Source organism: Mastacembelus armatus, chromosome 22 (assembly GCF_900324485.2).
Source record: "Mastacembelus armatus chromosome 22, fMasArm1.2, whole genome shotgun sequence".
NCBI lineage: Eukaryota > Metazoa > Chordata > Actinopteri > Synbranchiformes > Mastacembelidae > Mastacembelus > Mastacembelus armatus.
Genome location: NC_046654.1, coordinates 16,565,511 through 16,579,758, shown reverse-complemented (window position 1 = coordinate 16,579,758; position 14,248 = coordinate 16,565,511). Strand labels below are relative to the sequence as shown.

At 41.9% G+C, this 14,248-nt stretch overlaps 1 protein-coding gene across 1 annotated transcript in view; it reads right to left on the bottom strand.

The window, feature by feature from the left end:
• Positions 1–12,849, bottom strand: part of sobpa (sine oculis binding protein homolog (Drosophila) a) — a 37,382-nt gene extending 24,533 nt beyond the window's left edge. The window contains exons 1-3 of the mRNA XM_026310789.1: positions 12,542–12,849; positions 2,745–2,865; positions 1,634–1,843 (exon numbers count right to left, since the gene is read on the bottom strand). Coding sequence (XP_026166574.1) covers positions 1,634–1,843; positions 2,745–2,865; positions 12,542–12,637 — 427 coding nt within the window. The 5' untranslated portion in view covers positions 12,638–12,849. The remainder of the gene's footprint in view (positions 1–1,633; positions 1,844–2,744; positions 2,866–12,541) is intronic.
• Between the last annotated feature and the right edge of the window lie 1,399 nt (positions 12,850–14,248).

Sequence of the window (14,248 nt, the reverse complement as noted above, 5' to 3'; positions counted from 1 at the left end):
CTGTGGGCAACAAATTATTTTAATAGACCCTCGTTGACAGTGAAATGCCTTTCTGTGGTAAACTGTGACTGCTGCCTCTGAGCTGCGGGCTTTTATTGCCATCACTGTTGCAAAGAGAGAGATCCTCCGAGATTCCCTCCAGTATCTCCCAATTATCACATTATGACTACACGCGTGTGAGGGTGAAAAAAACGTAGCCCCATTAGTCTTTCACTCCCGCTTACCTCCTTATCGCATGCTGGCTGGGCTTTTCACCTCTAGGTGAGCTTAATGGATCTACTGGGCCATCAGATTTTAAGCAAAGACTAACTCACAATTAAGAGAATAACTCCCTGGGGCCCTGAAGACAGCACAGTGGACCCAACATGCATATTTTATGTCTTTCCTCTGCCCTGCTTTCTATCTCATTCCTATAGTCTCTGTGGCTTTTGGGTCTATCTGGATTGCTCCCAGATGCAGTAATAACAAAACACAAGAAATAGTTTGGTTCTAAGCTGGCTGAGTAGGTGGGTCAGGGTTTGTACATTGCTTGATAAAAATGTATGTAGCATGTGTAATGAACAGGATTAGAAGACAGCATGAAATATCTCAACATTTTCATTCAGACAAATCATAAGCTGTTATTGTTTTTGCTTTTCCACATCCAGGCACCTTATTACAACCGCATCTCAAACACTCACATCTGCATGAGGGGAAAAAACATGGCAGTAATTATGCAGCCTCCATACTAAATGCCACCATCATCCGCCGTACCTGCACCTCAAAAGGTCCTTTGTCGGATTTTGCGGGGCACATGAATAATTCAGAGTACGTGTGGGGGTAGGGGGTGGTTGCTGAGTTGAAGGGGGTGTTGGCCGTGTGGTGGGTTGGTGCAGGGCTTTAAGTGGGACCACACCATCTGTTTCCCCACCTAGGCAGGGCCAGCGGGGATTCCTCTTGGGCGATGCCAAGGCAGCTTGTTCCCTCCGCTGGGGCGTACCAACCTCCTGTGCCACAGCAGACATAAGGGATAACGAAGCCCTCTGTCTGGCCAAGGAATGCAGACATTTCCTCAGAGAGTTGATAGGGTAATATTGACACTTGGGCAGGTGGAGGAAAACAAGGTGTACAGCAGGTAGCTTGCTCATTAGTCGCCTGTCCCTGCCTGATATACGGAGGCTTTTACTGTAAAAACAGAAACTTTGCACATTGCATAAACATTCAGTTTTCTTTCTAAGTGCTGGACAATTAGTAAGTAGGTTGGAGAACAGCTGTGGATGAAATCTACATGACATTTCTTCTGGCTGGGTGTTTAAAGCGGGGACATGACTGTGTATGGGTTTGTTTTTCAGGCATTTGGAAGAATACATCAGCAATCTGCGACATGCTGAAAATGACCTTGATCTTTTTGGAGATTTTAAAATGTAGCCTTGTTCAAAACACACAAATGGGTAAGGCTAAAACAGTTACACACTTTATACAATGACTCTGGGTGTGGGCTGGTTTGCCATTTAGACACATTTTGTTACTGTGTTTTGCTGGCAGTCATCATGTTTAAGTGATGTCCTTGACAAACGAGGACATATAAGTCTAGACTGCTTTTTAATTAATCCACTTGTGTCTTGTGAATTCCCAAAATAGTAGTGCTCCCTACCGGCAGGGGGCTTGATCAGTGGCGGGGGGATCATTGGGACTATGATGGGCAGGTTGCCATGTTCCTTGGTGCTGGGCATGGAGGTGGACGGAGTGGTGGACAGCTCTGTGACACCGTTCCTGGAGGCTGGCAAAGACTGTGAGCTGTTGGCTCGATCAGGAGATCCATCGCTGCTCTCTGTTGAAGCTGGGATTTTTGGCAAAGAGTTTCCTAGTTGGGAGAAATTTGAGCAAAATAAAGCATTACTGAACAACTGATGAGATGTTGATGTACTCCTGCCATAACTTAAGAACGTAGGATGCCTACAATTTGACCCGGTTGGTCACATTTAACTACACAGGAGGCAATGAAGCGTGTCTGTCTAGAGAGCTTGGACAAAGTTATGTTTAAAACCCTTTAAAATGTTTCTCTATGAGATTAAATACAGAGAAAATAAGTTTATAAGTGCACTAATCAATAACTGTATGATAATTACTACATGTAATGAGAAAGATTCATTCCTACAAGGAATTAGCAACTAACAATCCAGATCACCTCAGCTCTGTAGAGCGTTTTAGCACCTTTCAGCTGATTGTTTTTAATTGCACAGCCATATTTTCAGTGTTTCAGTTCACTCTCACTGTTCCTAAATCTCTAGTAAACGCACTGCGTGCTATCTATCCAACAGAAAACAGAACAGTTAAGCACTCAAAAACAAGTTACAAATTGTTCTCCATTCTCCAAATGAACCCTGTCCTCTTGTGAGAGAAGCAATGACAAAAACAAGGATTCAGACAACTTCAGTGTCAAATAACCAAAACCGTTTTAACACTGAAATGATTCATATGGGACCCCATCTCTCACAGTAATCAGGGCCTTTATCACAATCACCAAGAGGTGTCACAGTAATGTGTCAACATATGACAACATGCATTAGCCATGTTTAATCACCTATTTATGAGCAGTTAATATTTCCATTAGTCTTCTTATGTACAATAGCACATGATTACTAGATGGTTAATGAAGCAGGCCAGGCAGGTGTAAAATACATGCCCTCAATTTTACTGTATGGTGCTTTAAATAAAAAAAGAAGTAGCATCAAAGTGCCGTACTGTGTGTTAGAGTTGTGTACCTTTCAGGACAGAGATGTGCTGTGGGGTCTCCCCTATGTCCAGGTTGTCAGAGTCTCTCAGCTCCACCTTGTCGTAGCCATACCAGCCCAGCAGCTCATTCATGGTGTTCTCTGCAAAACTCTGCAACACAAACAGATGGCTGGTGAGATGCAGAACAAAGGTCTAAAAACAGGAATCACTCAGAATGAAACACAATTTTTTTTAATTTTGCAATATGACCTGTACCTGTAATACATAAATGACAGCAAATTAAAGGCAAGTACTGTAATCTGTGCCGTTTTTTATGGTTTTACATGAAGTATAAATGCTACCTAAGCCGGCATGTTAAGATTTGGAAAAGGAGGAAGATAAATGAGATTTAAGGTTATGTGTTATAAAAGAAAATGCAACATTTTGTGTTTCATTTGTTGTGCTTCTCCTGAGACCTTGACTTTAAGACTGTTTCCTTAGATTTGTCCACAGTGGCACATTTTTTCTACTAATTAAGCAGAGATATTGCAATTCTATTGAAAATGTAAAGCTTTGGTTGGAGAAAACTATGATGTAGGTTTTCCCATCAGGTCTTGTTCAAAAGCACAGGTCAACCTAATTGGGACCAGCTCCTGTCCAAATGCCACCATGTGCATCCAGCAGAACTAATATCCCCTATCAGAGCATAATAAAAAGGAGGATCTTATCAGAGTGTAATCAAGAAAATGGGAACCCTATCAGAGCACACTAGTCAGCATAGAGAACTTAACACAATACGGTAAGACTGAGCACAACACAGTAAAGCTTCTGTCTTTCTTACAGCTCTGCTCATTGGCTGGAAATGTTATATTGAATAGTAACACGGCACAGGGCTTAAACAGACCAAGGGGACCACTGATTTCTCTGTTTATTTAATCTAAAGACGAGAAACTCAACTACCTGCTAAGGATTCTAGGAATTTGTTGTGTTAGGGCTGTTGTTGAGCTGCATTATAATATTGTTTTGTGAGAATGGAAATATTTCATTTATTTATACTGATCTATTGTTTTATGGTATTATAGTTGTTCTCAGTGGGCCTTAACTCTTAAAACCTCTTAACGTACAGAACACATTGTATTTTGTTTTCACTAATGTAACATGACAGATGTATTTCATGCACTATATAACTAAATGAAAATATTCCCAATGTGCACTTACACACATTTCCACATCCAGGCTGACACACACACTTTTTCATTATTAAAGGACCAGTCTGACATATTGGAAATAAACATATTTGCTTTCTTTACAACAGTTAGAATAGAAGATAGAAGATTAGCATTACAATAACCACTGAGCAGTAAATAACATTCACAGTCAGGAAAAGCATATGTCCTGTCCTGTGACAAAGCATCACTAAATTCACTTTAAGCAAGGCAATTAAATCCCAACATCCTCCTGCCTCACAGGTATGCTATGCAGATAGCTGCTGCACATATGCAAAAATAACTAAAAAGTGTATGCAGGTGAAAGTATTTCCTCCATTACAGCCTTTCACAACACCGTCAGTAAACACTGTATTCAAAACAAAACCATAACCTTGCTTATGCACAGAGCCCATTATCAGCATACACCACTCAGCTGGAACATTCCCAGAAGTGTCTATTCACTGAACCCTAAACTATGGTAAATGTTTCAGTTATCATTTGACTGTAAAACACAGATGCAAATGTTCCTTCTGGAAACAAACCACAGCACTGACTGAGGATGAATCAGCTCTCATTATTTAGTCTGTGCAATAAAGTATTAGTCAGAGGTCACTAAACTATCAGCCTTGAAGAAAAACTGGTCATCAATGCTCCATCAAATGACTTTTCCCAAATATCACTGGTGTTTCTTTTTGTCTTAACAAGAAACACTTTAAATATGGACTGATTCAGTTTTAGATAAGGGAAAAATTAGTGCATATCAACAGTTTGTTGAATATTACAGGTTTGCAAGTAGAAGCACAATCGTGTCCTGTACAGCATGTTTCCATGGAGACGACCCACCTCATGTTGATATTGGTCGATTCCAGATTTCAATCCCAGTTGACCCTGTACATAACCTCATCACAGCAGCATCAGTCAGTCATCGGTCACTACATCAAACAGCTAAATGTCATTTACCATTCAATATGTTAAAGCTGGAGTGATCAGGAGTGGTTCAGTAATAAGACACGTTGGCAGAAAGGAAACTGGAAGAAAAGACATCTATAAACATCTATAGTAAGTTTAAAGTTTGGTGACTTCTAAGTTTTAGTGAGTCCGGCTTCAGTTCATTCAGTGCTGGAAATACCCATTTGTGATTTACCGTAGATGGAAAACGACCAACTCTGAAACTGGAATTTCATTGGAGCAAATAAAGCAAATGTACAAGCTTCTCAGTGGAGGTAGGATGGTGTTATCTGGAGAATTTTCACCAAAAAAAAAAAAAGCCCCATGTGTCTTTAAAAAAGGAAGGAAAGAAACAGCTTGAATGGTTCCTCATACATGTATGTGCTGACTCAGTAGGGTTTTGTGGACCTGTCTGTGTCTACCGTGTGCAGACAACAGCTTGGTCCACTGACTCAATTATTTGATACAAATTCAATTAAGAGAGGACCAACACAAAGCAGTTTGGGTATTGCTTACAGTGATATTATAGTAAGGAATATACAAGTGGGAATAGGTCCACACACACACACACACACACATACACAGTATCTCTTTGCATATTTGAAACACTGTGACACTGTATTGGAGTGACAGAGACAGATTTTTCTGTGCTTCATCAGCACTCTCCTACTGTTTCTAAGTATTTTACAGAGGGGGACTTAGTCTAAATGCTGGTAAGGCATTATAAATGAAGAGTGACAAGAGTTATTGATCTGTCTGTTACGAAATACCACTGTGGTGGGGTGGTCCGTGGGCAGAGGTGGCACAAAGATGTGGGGCACGGTTCTAGTTAATGATAGGTTAGGTCTAAGCACCCCGTTGTAGTGATGGGAAACACCATCCGTACCATCTGCAGGAACATTTCAGCACATAACATGCAAACATGTGTGTCAGCATCCAACTATGAAAATATTCACAGCAGTTATTGACAGTAATTAATGTGTAATCCAAACACTTGTATTCTCAGGGTTTTTTAATGGCAGTTAAAGCAGTGATGACTGTTAATGGAGACAGTTCATGCTTGCAGATGTAATTACACTCCTGCTTGAACAATGATGAGTGACAGCAGTGCTCACTCTGCCTGAAGGTTTCTGGAAGTCAGTTTTAGCACCACTTCCTAAGATAAGTTAGAGTTAGGTTCTGACAGCTATTTACACAACCGTGCTGCTGCCTCTGGAGACACACAGCGTACATGTTTTCATGGCACATGGCACAGATGCACTCCTTTTTTTTTAAATGAGCAATAAAATTATCCATTTTAATGAAATGCATGCTATTTAAACAAAGAAGCCGAAAGTTCTCCACACATTTTTTGATAGAGTCACAGTGCGTGTGGTTTATGGGCTCCTGCGTTGTAACAATCAAACAGTGACACTGCTCAGACAGACTCAAAGCGCACCAATTGGCAAGCACAACTGCAGCAATTATCCCAACTGCAAGGATGAAACCTTGAGAAGAAAAAGTCATCAAGGAGAAAATCCTCCTTTTGAACAGATGAGTTGGACCATAACCCAGTCTGAATGTACTCCTGAGTAAAACGGATGGAGCTGTAAAATAACCAGATCACGGAGACAAAAACATCACATCTCTCTGTGTCTCCTTTTCTTTCCTACCATCCTGTCCTCTATGTCACCCTACTACTTTGAGAAACTGGGAGTATTATTAATGGGAGAATCTAATCCTGGTTGGCAGCTCATCAAAGCAGCAGCACCAACTTTGGCTCTGGAGGAGCTGGGGGGGAGGAAGAAGCACTGGAGGCAAAGAGGCAGCTACAGATGTCTACATGTTACACTGGATCAACAACATTTTTATCTGGTTTACAACAGACTAAATCTCTGTTTATCACCTTTTAAGAGCTTCAGCTGGAACTGCAGTTCATGACTGAACCTGCCAACATAACATTTTTATTTATTAAAAGCTCCAAAAAAGCAATCTTTGCTGGAATGTGTGGCCTTGGGATGGTGAGGTCAGTTGGTCTGCCTGTCTGTGCAAGACTGTGGTCCAAAGCACAAGATCTGGACAAATATTAGACAGGTTCCATGGGAATGAATAATGGAGTTCCCAGAGGCTCACTGCAAATGATGCAATTGACCTTTTGTTCAGGAAGAGTCAAAAATTCCCCTTGACCAACACCTCAGCCCTGGTTCTTTCAAAACTGCAAAGTGTGCAGTGGACATTCCAGGTCCCCAGAGAATGAATCTTATATATCTTAATGTACTCAATACATCCAATCTAATGAGTCCACATCGAAGGAACAGATTACCATGCCATTTATTGAGCTCATTCATTCTGCCAAGTAAATGGAGTCATTCCATTTTAAACACTGTGAGCTTTCCTCTAGTGCCTCTGTCAGACTAAAATGTAAATCTGTGAAATTTGCTGAGCACATCCATTCCCTCAAGGGGATAAACTCTTGCGATGTTAATGAGACTGTGGTCTTTCCTCTGACATCAATCTTGGAATAAACTTTACAGTCTTTAACCCCACTAATGAGAAGGCTCCAAGAATTGGATTAACGTCACTATATTGGGTGCTCCATCCAATAGTACTGCAAGTTGTAATGAATACTGTAGCCTTTAGGGGCCACTGCAGACTTTACATGTGTAGTCTTGTTTGGTCAGTTTAGAAGCAGCAATAGAAGTGAATTGCTTAAATAAATAACGATCACAGCTGGGACTGTGAGACTGTGTGTGGTAATAAACGAATCTGTCAAGAAATGGCCTAAACCACTTTAAATGCAGTTTTAAAGGGAGAATACATCATTTGAAAGAGGAAATAACACAATCATCCTCTTCTAAATGAAAGTTGAATCTATAAGCTATAAAACAGACCCTTGCTCAGTTCAATGCACTCTGGGGTTTTGGTCTAATGCCTTGGCTAATTGTAACGAATCTAAGCAAACTTAGAATAGGGCATCACTGAGACATTTGTTGACTTTTCAGCAAGTGCTACTCTACATTTTAGTGTTCATCATCATCATCGTCGTCCTGCAGAAACTGTTCAGGAAAAATGGTACATATAGACATCCTGCTTTAAAATCCCCACAGCTCTACACAGGATAAATGACGAGCACATGTCCACCTTTATTGCCTTCTTATTATTGTTGTACCCGCTAATAGGATTGTGTGACCACTACTGAAGCTAAACACCACTTGATGCATTTGTCCTGTTTGTTTGGGTAAATTCAATAGACATCAATAAACCTACATACCTCAAAGTGCTCCTAGCTTTACATATCTTTGTCCCGTGTTAAATTAAATGATTTATTGCTCTGAAATCAACCGCTAAAGGTTCAGTTAGCGTTTTAGGGAATGGAGGCAAAACTACAGAGATATCAAAGCAGATGCTGCATTAGCCTGCTCTCCACGTTGAGGAGTTTGCCACATCTAACACTGAGTGCTGCCTTCATCCAACGCACTTTGATTCATCAAGAGTGTAATGAATCCTACAGTTATGAAGCTCATTATGTGCAGTTGACAGTATGTCAGCGAGGGTCTGAGTCAACTTGAAGGTCATTTGAACGCTGCTGCTGTTGAACTGCATCACAGCGTGTTGAGAGGTGTTTCTAGTGTGTCGGTGTTGCAGTGCACTGTTTGTAGTGTTGTGTAATTTATAAGCTGGCATCTCTGCATTTAGAGTATATGACCTGTATGATGAGCTTTTAGCACCATAAGCTTTTAAACCGTGCTGTTTCTACTGCTGCCTTTGCTGTGCACTATGGGTTAGGTCTCTGATATGGTTCACTGTCAGGAAGAATAATCCATCAGCAGGAAACTACCGTTATAATCCGCTTAAGGATCGGTCAGAACCACAGTTAAAGACAAAACTGCAGTTTTTACAGAGCCTCGGGTCCTTTAGTAAGTTTACATTTAAAGCTGCAGGGTAATTAGTGGTGTAGTGGCCTACACTCATGATGTGCTCACGATACCTTCAGCGCAGATACAGTTCACAAGCTGGCACTTTTTCTGCCATACTTACAGCAGCAGATAATGAAAAAATTACATTTAAAATCTGTTTCTCAACAGTCTTCTGCTTTGTTTCCCTCTACGACATGGCCAGTAGGGCTTGGTAATGATGATGGAGGGAACCGGATACCTTGTGGGTAGAAACCAGAGCAGGTCACAGTACACCGTGATAAAATTCCCGAATCCACACGCCAAGTTTCCCTTTGCCTCCTCCTCCTTCTCCTTCTCCACTTTTCCACTCCTCTGTTCCTTCTCTCCTCCTCTCCCTCTGCTCTGCTTTCATTTCCCTCTACTTTTCTTGATATCTGATCCAGTGCAGACACTCAGGTTACAATTTTTACAGCTCAGCCAGCCCAGCACTGTATACATTCCTTTCTTACCCCACTCTCCAGCTTCTCCTATCCTCTCCAGGCCCACTCCTCCTTCTCCTTGATTACTCACTGGGGCTTATTTTACCGTGGCACACATTAAGCAGCCAGATGAAGGAAACACTGTCAGACTGTTTGGTTTTTCAGAGGAGTATGATCCCTCACAAGGGCACATTGTGTGTCTGTGTGTTTTTTTTTCCTCCAGCTTTGCTCCGACATACTGAAGATGAGAGAATCAAAAGAAGAGAAGGGAACGAACTGAGTATCTTTTTGTTCAGAGCACTTGAAGAGGAATCCGAGACTTTTCTACAGAAGATCAATACAGTAAACTTCACTTACAGGATTTACTGGTCTAGGGGAGGGTACCATCATGAAACTATTGGCATAGTGTTAATTAACTGCAACTCTGCATCCAGATTTACGATTGGTGTTGTATCACATACACACATGCAATAACCTCATGTCACATTGGTTACATCCATAATTATGAACCCCTTAAAAGACACCATCCCACCCGTGGGACACATCGGCTCCGTAACCTTGGTTCTGTGCCTCTAATACTCATTTTTACTTTTGGGTTGTAAAATTTAGAGTTACCTTTTACAAGAGGTTTATGAGTATAATCAAAAGGGTTGAAGAACATAGGTCATTTTTACATGACATTATTTTAGAACTATGCACAATTATATAATATTATTTTTACTGTTTTTATTGTCATGTTTTTTTTGTTTGCTTACTGCTGCAACACCTGCATTGTGTTATCTAATCTAATCCACTAAACGGGTTATGTCCGGTAAGTGGTTTTAAACCAGATTTCAGTTATTAATCACAGAATTGAGGCATAGGCAACATCTATTTTCATGCTTTAAATCGCAGGTGTAACCCATCGGTGGATTAGTTTTGCAGACAACAGCCTGTGTGTGTGTGTGTGTGTGTGTGTGTGTGTGTTACAGTGAGAGATAAAACTCAAGGTTGCATAATGAGCTACTGTTGAACTTGTTTGGCCGTTAAAGTGTTTTGACACTTTAACCACATCTGCTGCTCCATTCAGTAACGTCCCCTGGTATTGACGGAGATACTGGAGTTGTCATAGGAGACTGTGGTTCTTTCCATGCACCATCAACACAACACTATATCTGCTCTAACCTATTTGTTTACATTTTTTAAAATGATATATCAAAAAATTCACAAGTCCCTGACATTTTAATTTGGCCAGGTGCACCTTCAAATTCAAAGCTGGGATCTACCGCTTGACTGATCGCAGTTCCTGGACTGCAGTTACAAATCAAACTGATGACAAATGAACCTGCTTCCGTCAAATGAGATGTTTAACTATCGGCTCACCAAAGCATATTATAAGAAATGTCAATTCACTGAATCCTGACTGATGACCCATGTCACACAATCTAATGTCTAAGAGCAAAAAATACAGCCTACAAATAAAACATTGTTTCAGACTCAAGGCTGACATCCTTTAATTACTTGGTCAATATAAAAAATGATCAGAGGATTAACATTATGAGTCCAAGCAGATATATGGCAGGTTTCCCTCGATATTTTCCTTTTGTTACAATAGTAAAAATTACATAGAAATATCTCAAAACAAGACACCACTTTGCCTTAAGGACTCTCAGAAATATTTCTACCATTTTAATGCTCTGCTCACAGTACCTGTAGTACGCCCTTGATAAGACATGTTTAAATTCCTGTGTGGAGAGACCCTGCCTGACACCCCCAGCCTCCTGCATCCCTCCCTCCTGTCACCAGGACCAGGCAGCAGGAGGATAGTTATATTCCTTCACAAACAGAAATGCATGGGAAATATTTTTCATTTTTATCAGGGCACATTTCCAGTTAAAAATCTAAATCTAAAATCCAAACAAGCAAGAACAACTCAAAGAATTCAGTCTGAAAAGGTGCAGATCTGTTGCAACTAAATGAACATTCAAGGAAAATATGGGAAATACAGCCGAGTTGTCTGTAAAATAGATTACTAATAGGCTACATTATCATGCACTATTACTGTAGTTTACTGACTGTTACTTATTGCTCTGTGTCAGCCTAATAATAAAAGCTTCTTTGGCAGCTGAGCTCACCAGCAACCACCACCATCAATAAATTGCACGTTATTTATTCTCTGTTACAGTACCAGAGAAGAAGCAGTGAAACATGAACGCGGCTGGGATTTTGGAGAGGTCTACATACAAAAAGCCTTTATTCCGGGGTTGTTTCAGGACTCGCTTAAAGCCAGCACCCTCGCTTTTCCTCTGACAGCCTAAAATCACAATTTCCACAATTATTGTCGGTGCGATCACCTGCGTATCCATCTATCACAGCAGACACGCGAAGAGCTTATGTGTCTCCAGCCAAATGTGTACAAACAATGACGAGATGAAGACAAAGCGGACACACAGTCTGCCTCACACACACACACACACACACACACACACACACACACAAATGTCAGGAACACTTTCTGTCTCCACAATGAACCGCACGGAGCCCAGGGCTCAAATATCACATGTGCACACAAAAAAAAAAAAAAACACGAATAAAAGAAGGTGTGAGTGAATATTGGGATAGAAACGTGCAGGCCGGACACAGCAGACAATGTGCTCTTGTCGAGTGCGTAAAGCTCACAGACGCACATCTGGATCACACGACTCTCTGGGCAGCTGGGCAACACACACACACACACACACACACACACACATAAATCCAAACACACACCTCGACTGAGAGGCAAACCCACACGGTCGACACGGAGCCGCAAACGCATCGTGGATATACGAGTGTTCCCCCATTGATTTATACTAATTATGCACATCGGGCGCCCTCCGTTGCGCCGTAGTGTAACAGTATTAATAGTAATAGTAGAGACACTGTTGACGCCTTCAATGACGCACTGGATTTTCCATTAACTCTGGATAAGCCGAGAAAAGCAGGCGCACAGACGGTGAAATTATGACATGAAGCACCCGGATCGCACACGTTGTTCTCCACTGAGTCAAAACTTACTAGTACAACAGTAGCAGTGAATGGTTGCCGCATCCATTGTGCAGGCGGTGTATTGGCAGGCTGCGCTGCTGAGGCTGGCGTTCAGCGTGGATATGACAATAGAACTTAGGTTAAAAAAAAAAAAAAAAAAAAAAAAAAAACCTAAATCAAAGTTTGACTATCACGCAGCCAGTTGCACTTGACTGTGCTGTACATTTTCATTGAGAACGCCTGGTTAGTGCTTCAACACACATGCACGCTCCTCACAACCACTCTGTTTCCACGCGTAATCTCATGCAGCTGGGCACGGACCCCCTTTTACCTTCATCTCTTCATTTATTTCCCTTTTCACCGGGTGAGCTGGTTTTCGGCTTCTTTTATTTTCCGGAGGTCTGCCCTCTTTTTCCATCTCTGCCATGTTTTCTCTGTGATACTTCTGTCAATATTTGCGGTGAGGAGGGGAGAGGAGGGGGGTGAGAGAGGCAGCGGCAGCTGTTTACAGTCGCCAGACGGCGGGTGTCTTGCAGCTTTTCAGCGGCCCGAGTGACGCTGGTGATGCCGCCGAGGGCTTACAGTGCCCGGCTAAGTCAGCCATCTTCTGCCCGTATCCTCCACGGTCCGTGCGCCAGTGGTGAGCCGCCTCTGTGAGTCAAAGCAGAGGTTGAGTGAGGGGAAAAAACGAGACAGGGGGAGGGGCGTCCGCTGAAACATTATATGACGCGTTGGTGATCAGAGGTAGGCTATTTCTTCTCGCTTTCCCATGGAGTGCAATCAGAGCAGTCACATCCACTTAGCCTGGCGCTGCTCCCCTCATGATGACGGTCTGTAAGCAGCAAACAGGTGCCCACGCACAGTCATCCAGCCCCACGCCGTCCTTCAGAGGAGGCTTACAATCTACTGGTGCTGGGCACAGTGAAATGGAGTCTTTCAGGCAGTTACACACTCAATTAAACTGGAAACTCTGCAAGTTTGCGTTTGGCTGTAATGTGCAGAAGCTCAGGTAGGTGCAGGTGTAGTGGGTGTAGGTCAGCAGGTGTTGCTTTGTTCTCACAAAGGGAACATAATGAAACAGTGATGTATCATAGTGTATAATGAGGGCAATCTTCTCAGCTAAAAACGAGTGTTTGTGTGGCAGCAGGAGAAGAAACCTGCCTTCAGAAAGAGTGGAAACGGTCTCTCAGGGCCAAAGGAAAACTTTTAGCTGGTTTAACTTTGCAATGACTGAACCATCGTGCTTAAAATCCAGTTTCCATCTGAACATGCCACTTTCAACCTTAAGGATTGGTGCCATATCCATATACAACATTCATTTCAGTAAATCACAGAAGATGAGAGGGGATTTGTCTCACAGCCTGCTTGTGTACATGATTTACAGCAACACAATATGCACAACGTCACATGTGCACACACACATCCAGGTCCTATACAGTAATTCTCCAAATGTGCACAAGCATTGATGCTGTACATACTTGTTCTTGCAATGCTCGTTACAATGTTAAAATGACATTGGGACAGCATATGTCACAGCATGTTATTTAACAGATTTCCTCAGATAGCGCCACATAGTTAATGCAGAACAGTAGTTACAAACAGATGCAGATGATAAATACATGATTTTTGCTTTGAGTGTGAATTTACCTGTTTTGTGTGCTACATGTTGCCTGCTGACTTTAACTGGAATTACAATGAGCTGGCAGGTGGAAAGAGGCTGAGAGGGCCTGGTGATGCTGCTCATGGCACAGTGACACCCATTTGAGCCGGAAAATCAGCAGGAACAGGAGCTGTGAACCGTGATGTAGGGTCAGGATGAGGTGACGTGTGCTGCTGCTCTTGCCTTGCAAAACCAGCACAGCACCACAAGCTTCCTTCTTTAAGCTCTTCTGGCTACTGCAGGTTAGTTTAATGTAATGAAGCATTAATAATTATACTGTACCCTGATGCTGGTGGAGGCTAATAAAAACAGAAGCAGGAGCAGTGAAAGAAATGAAGTTTTAATTTGTTGATTAAATTGCAATAAAGCATATATAAT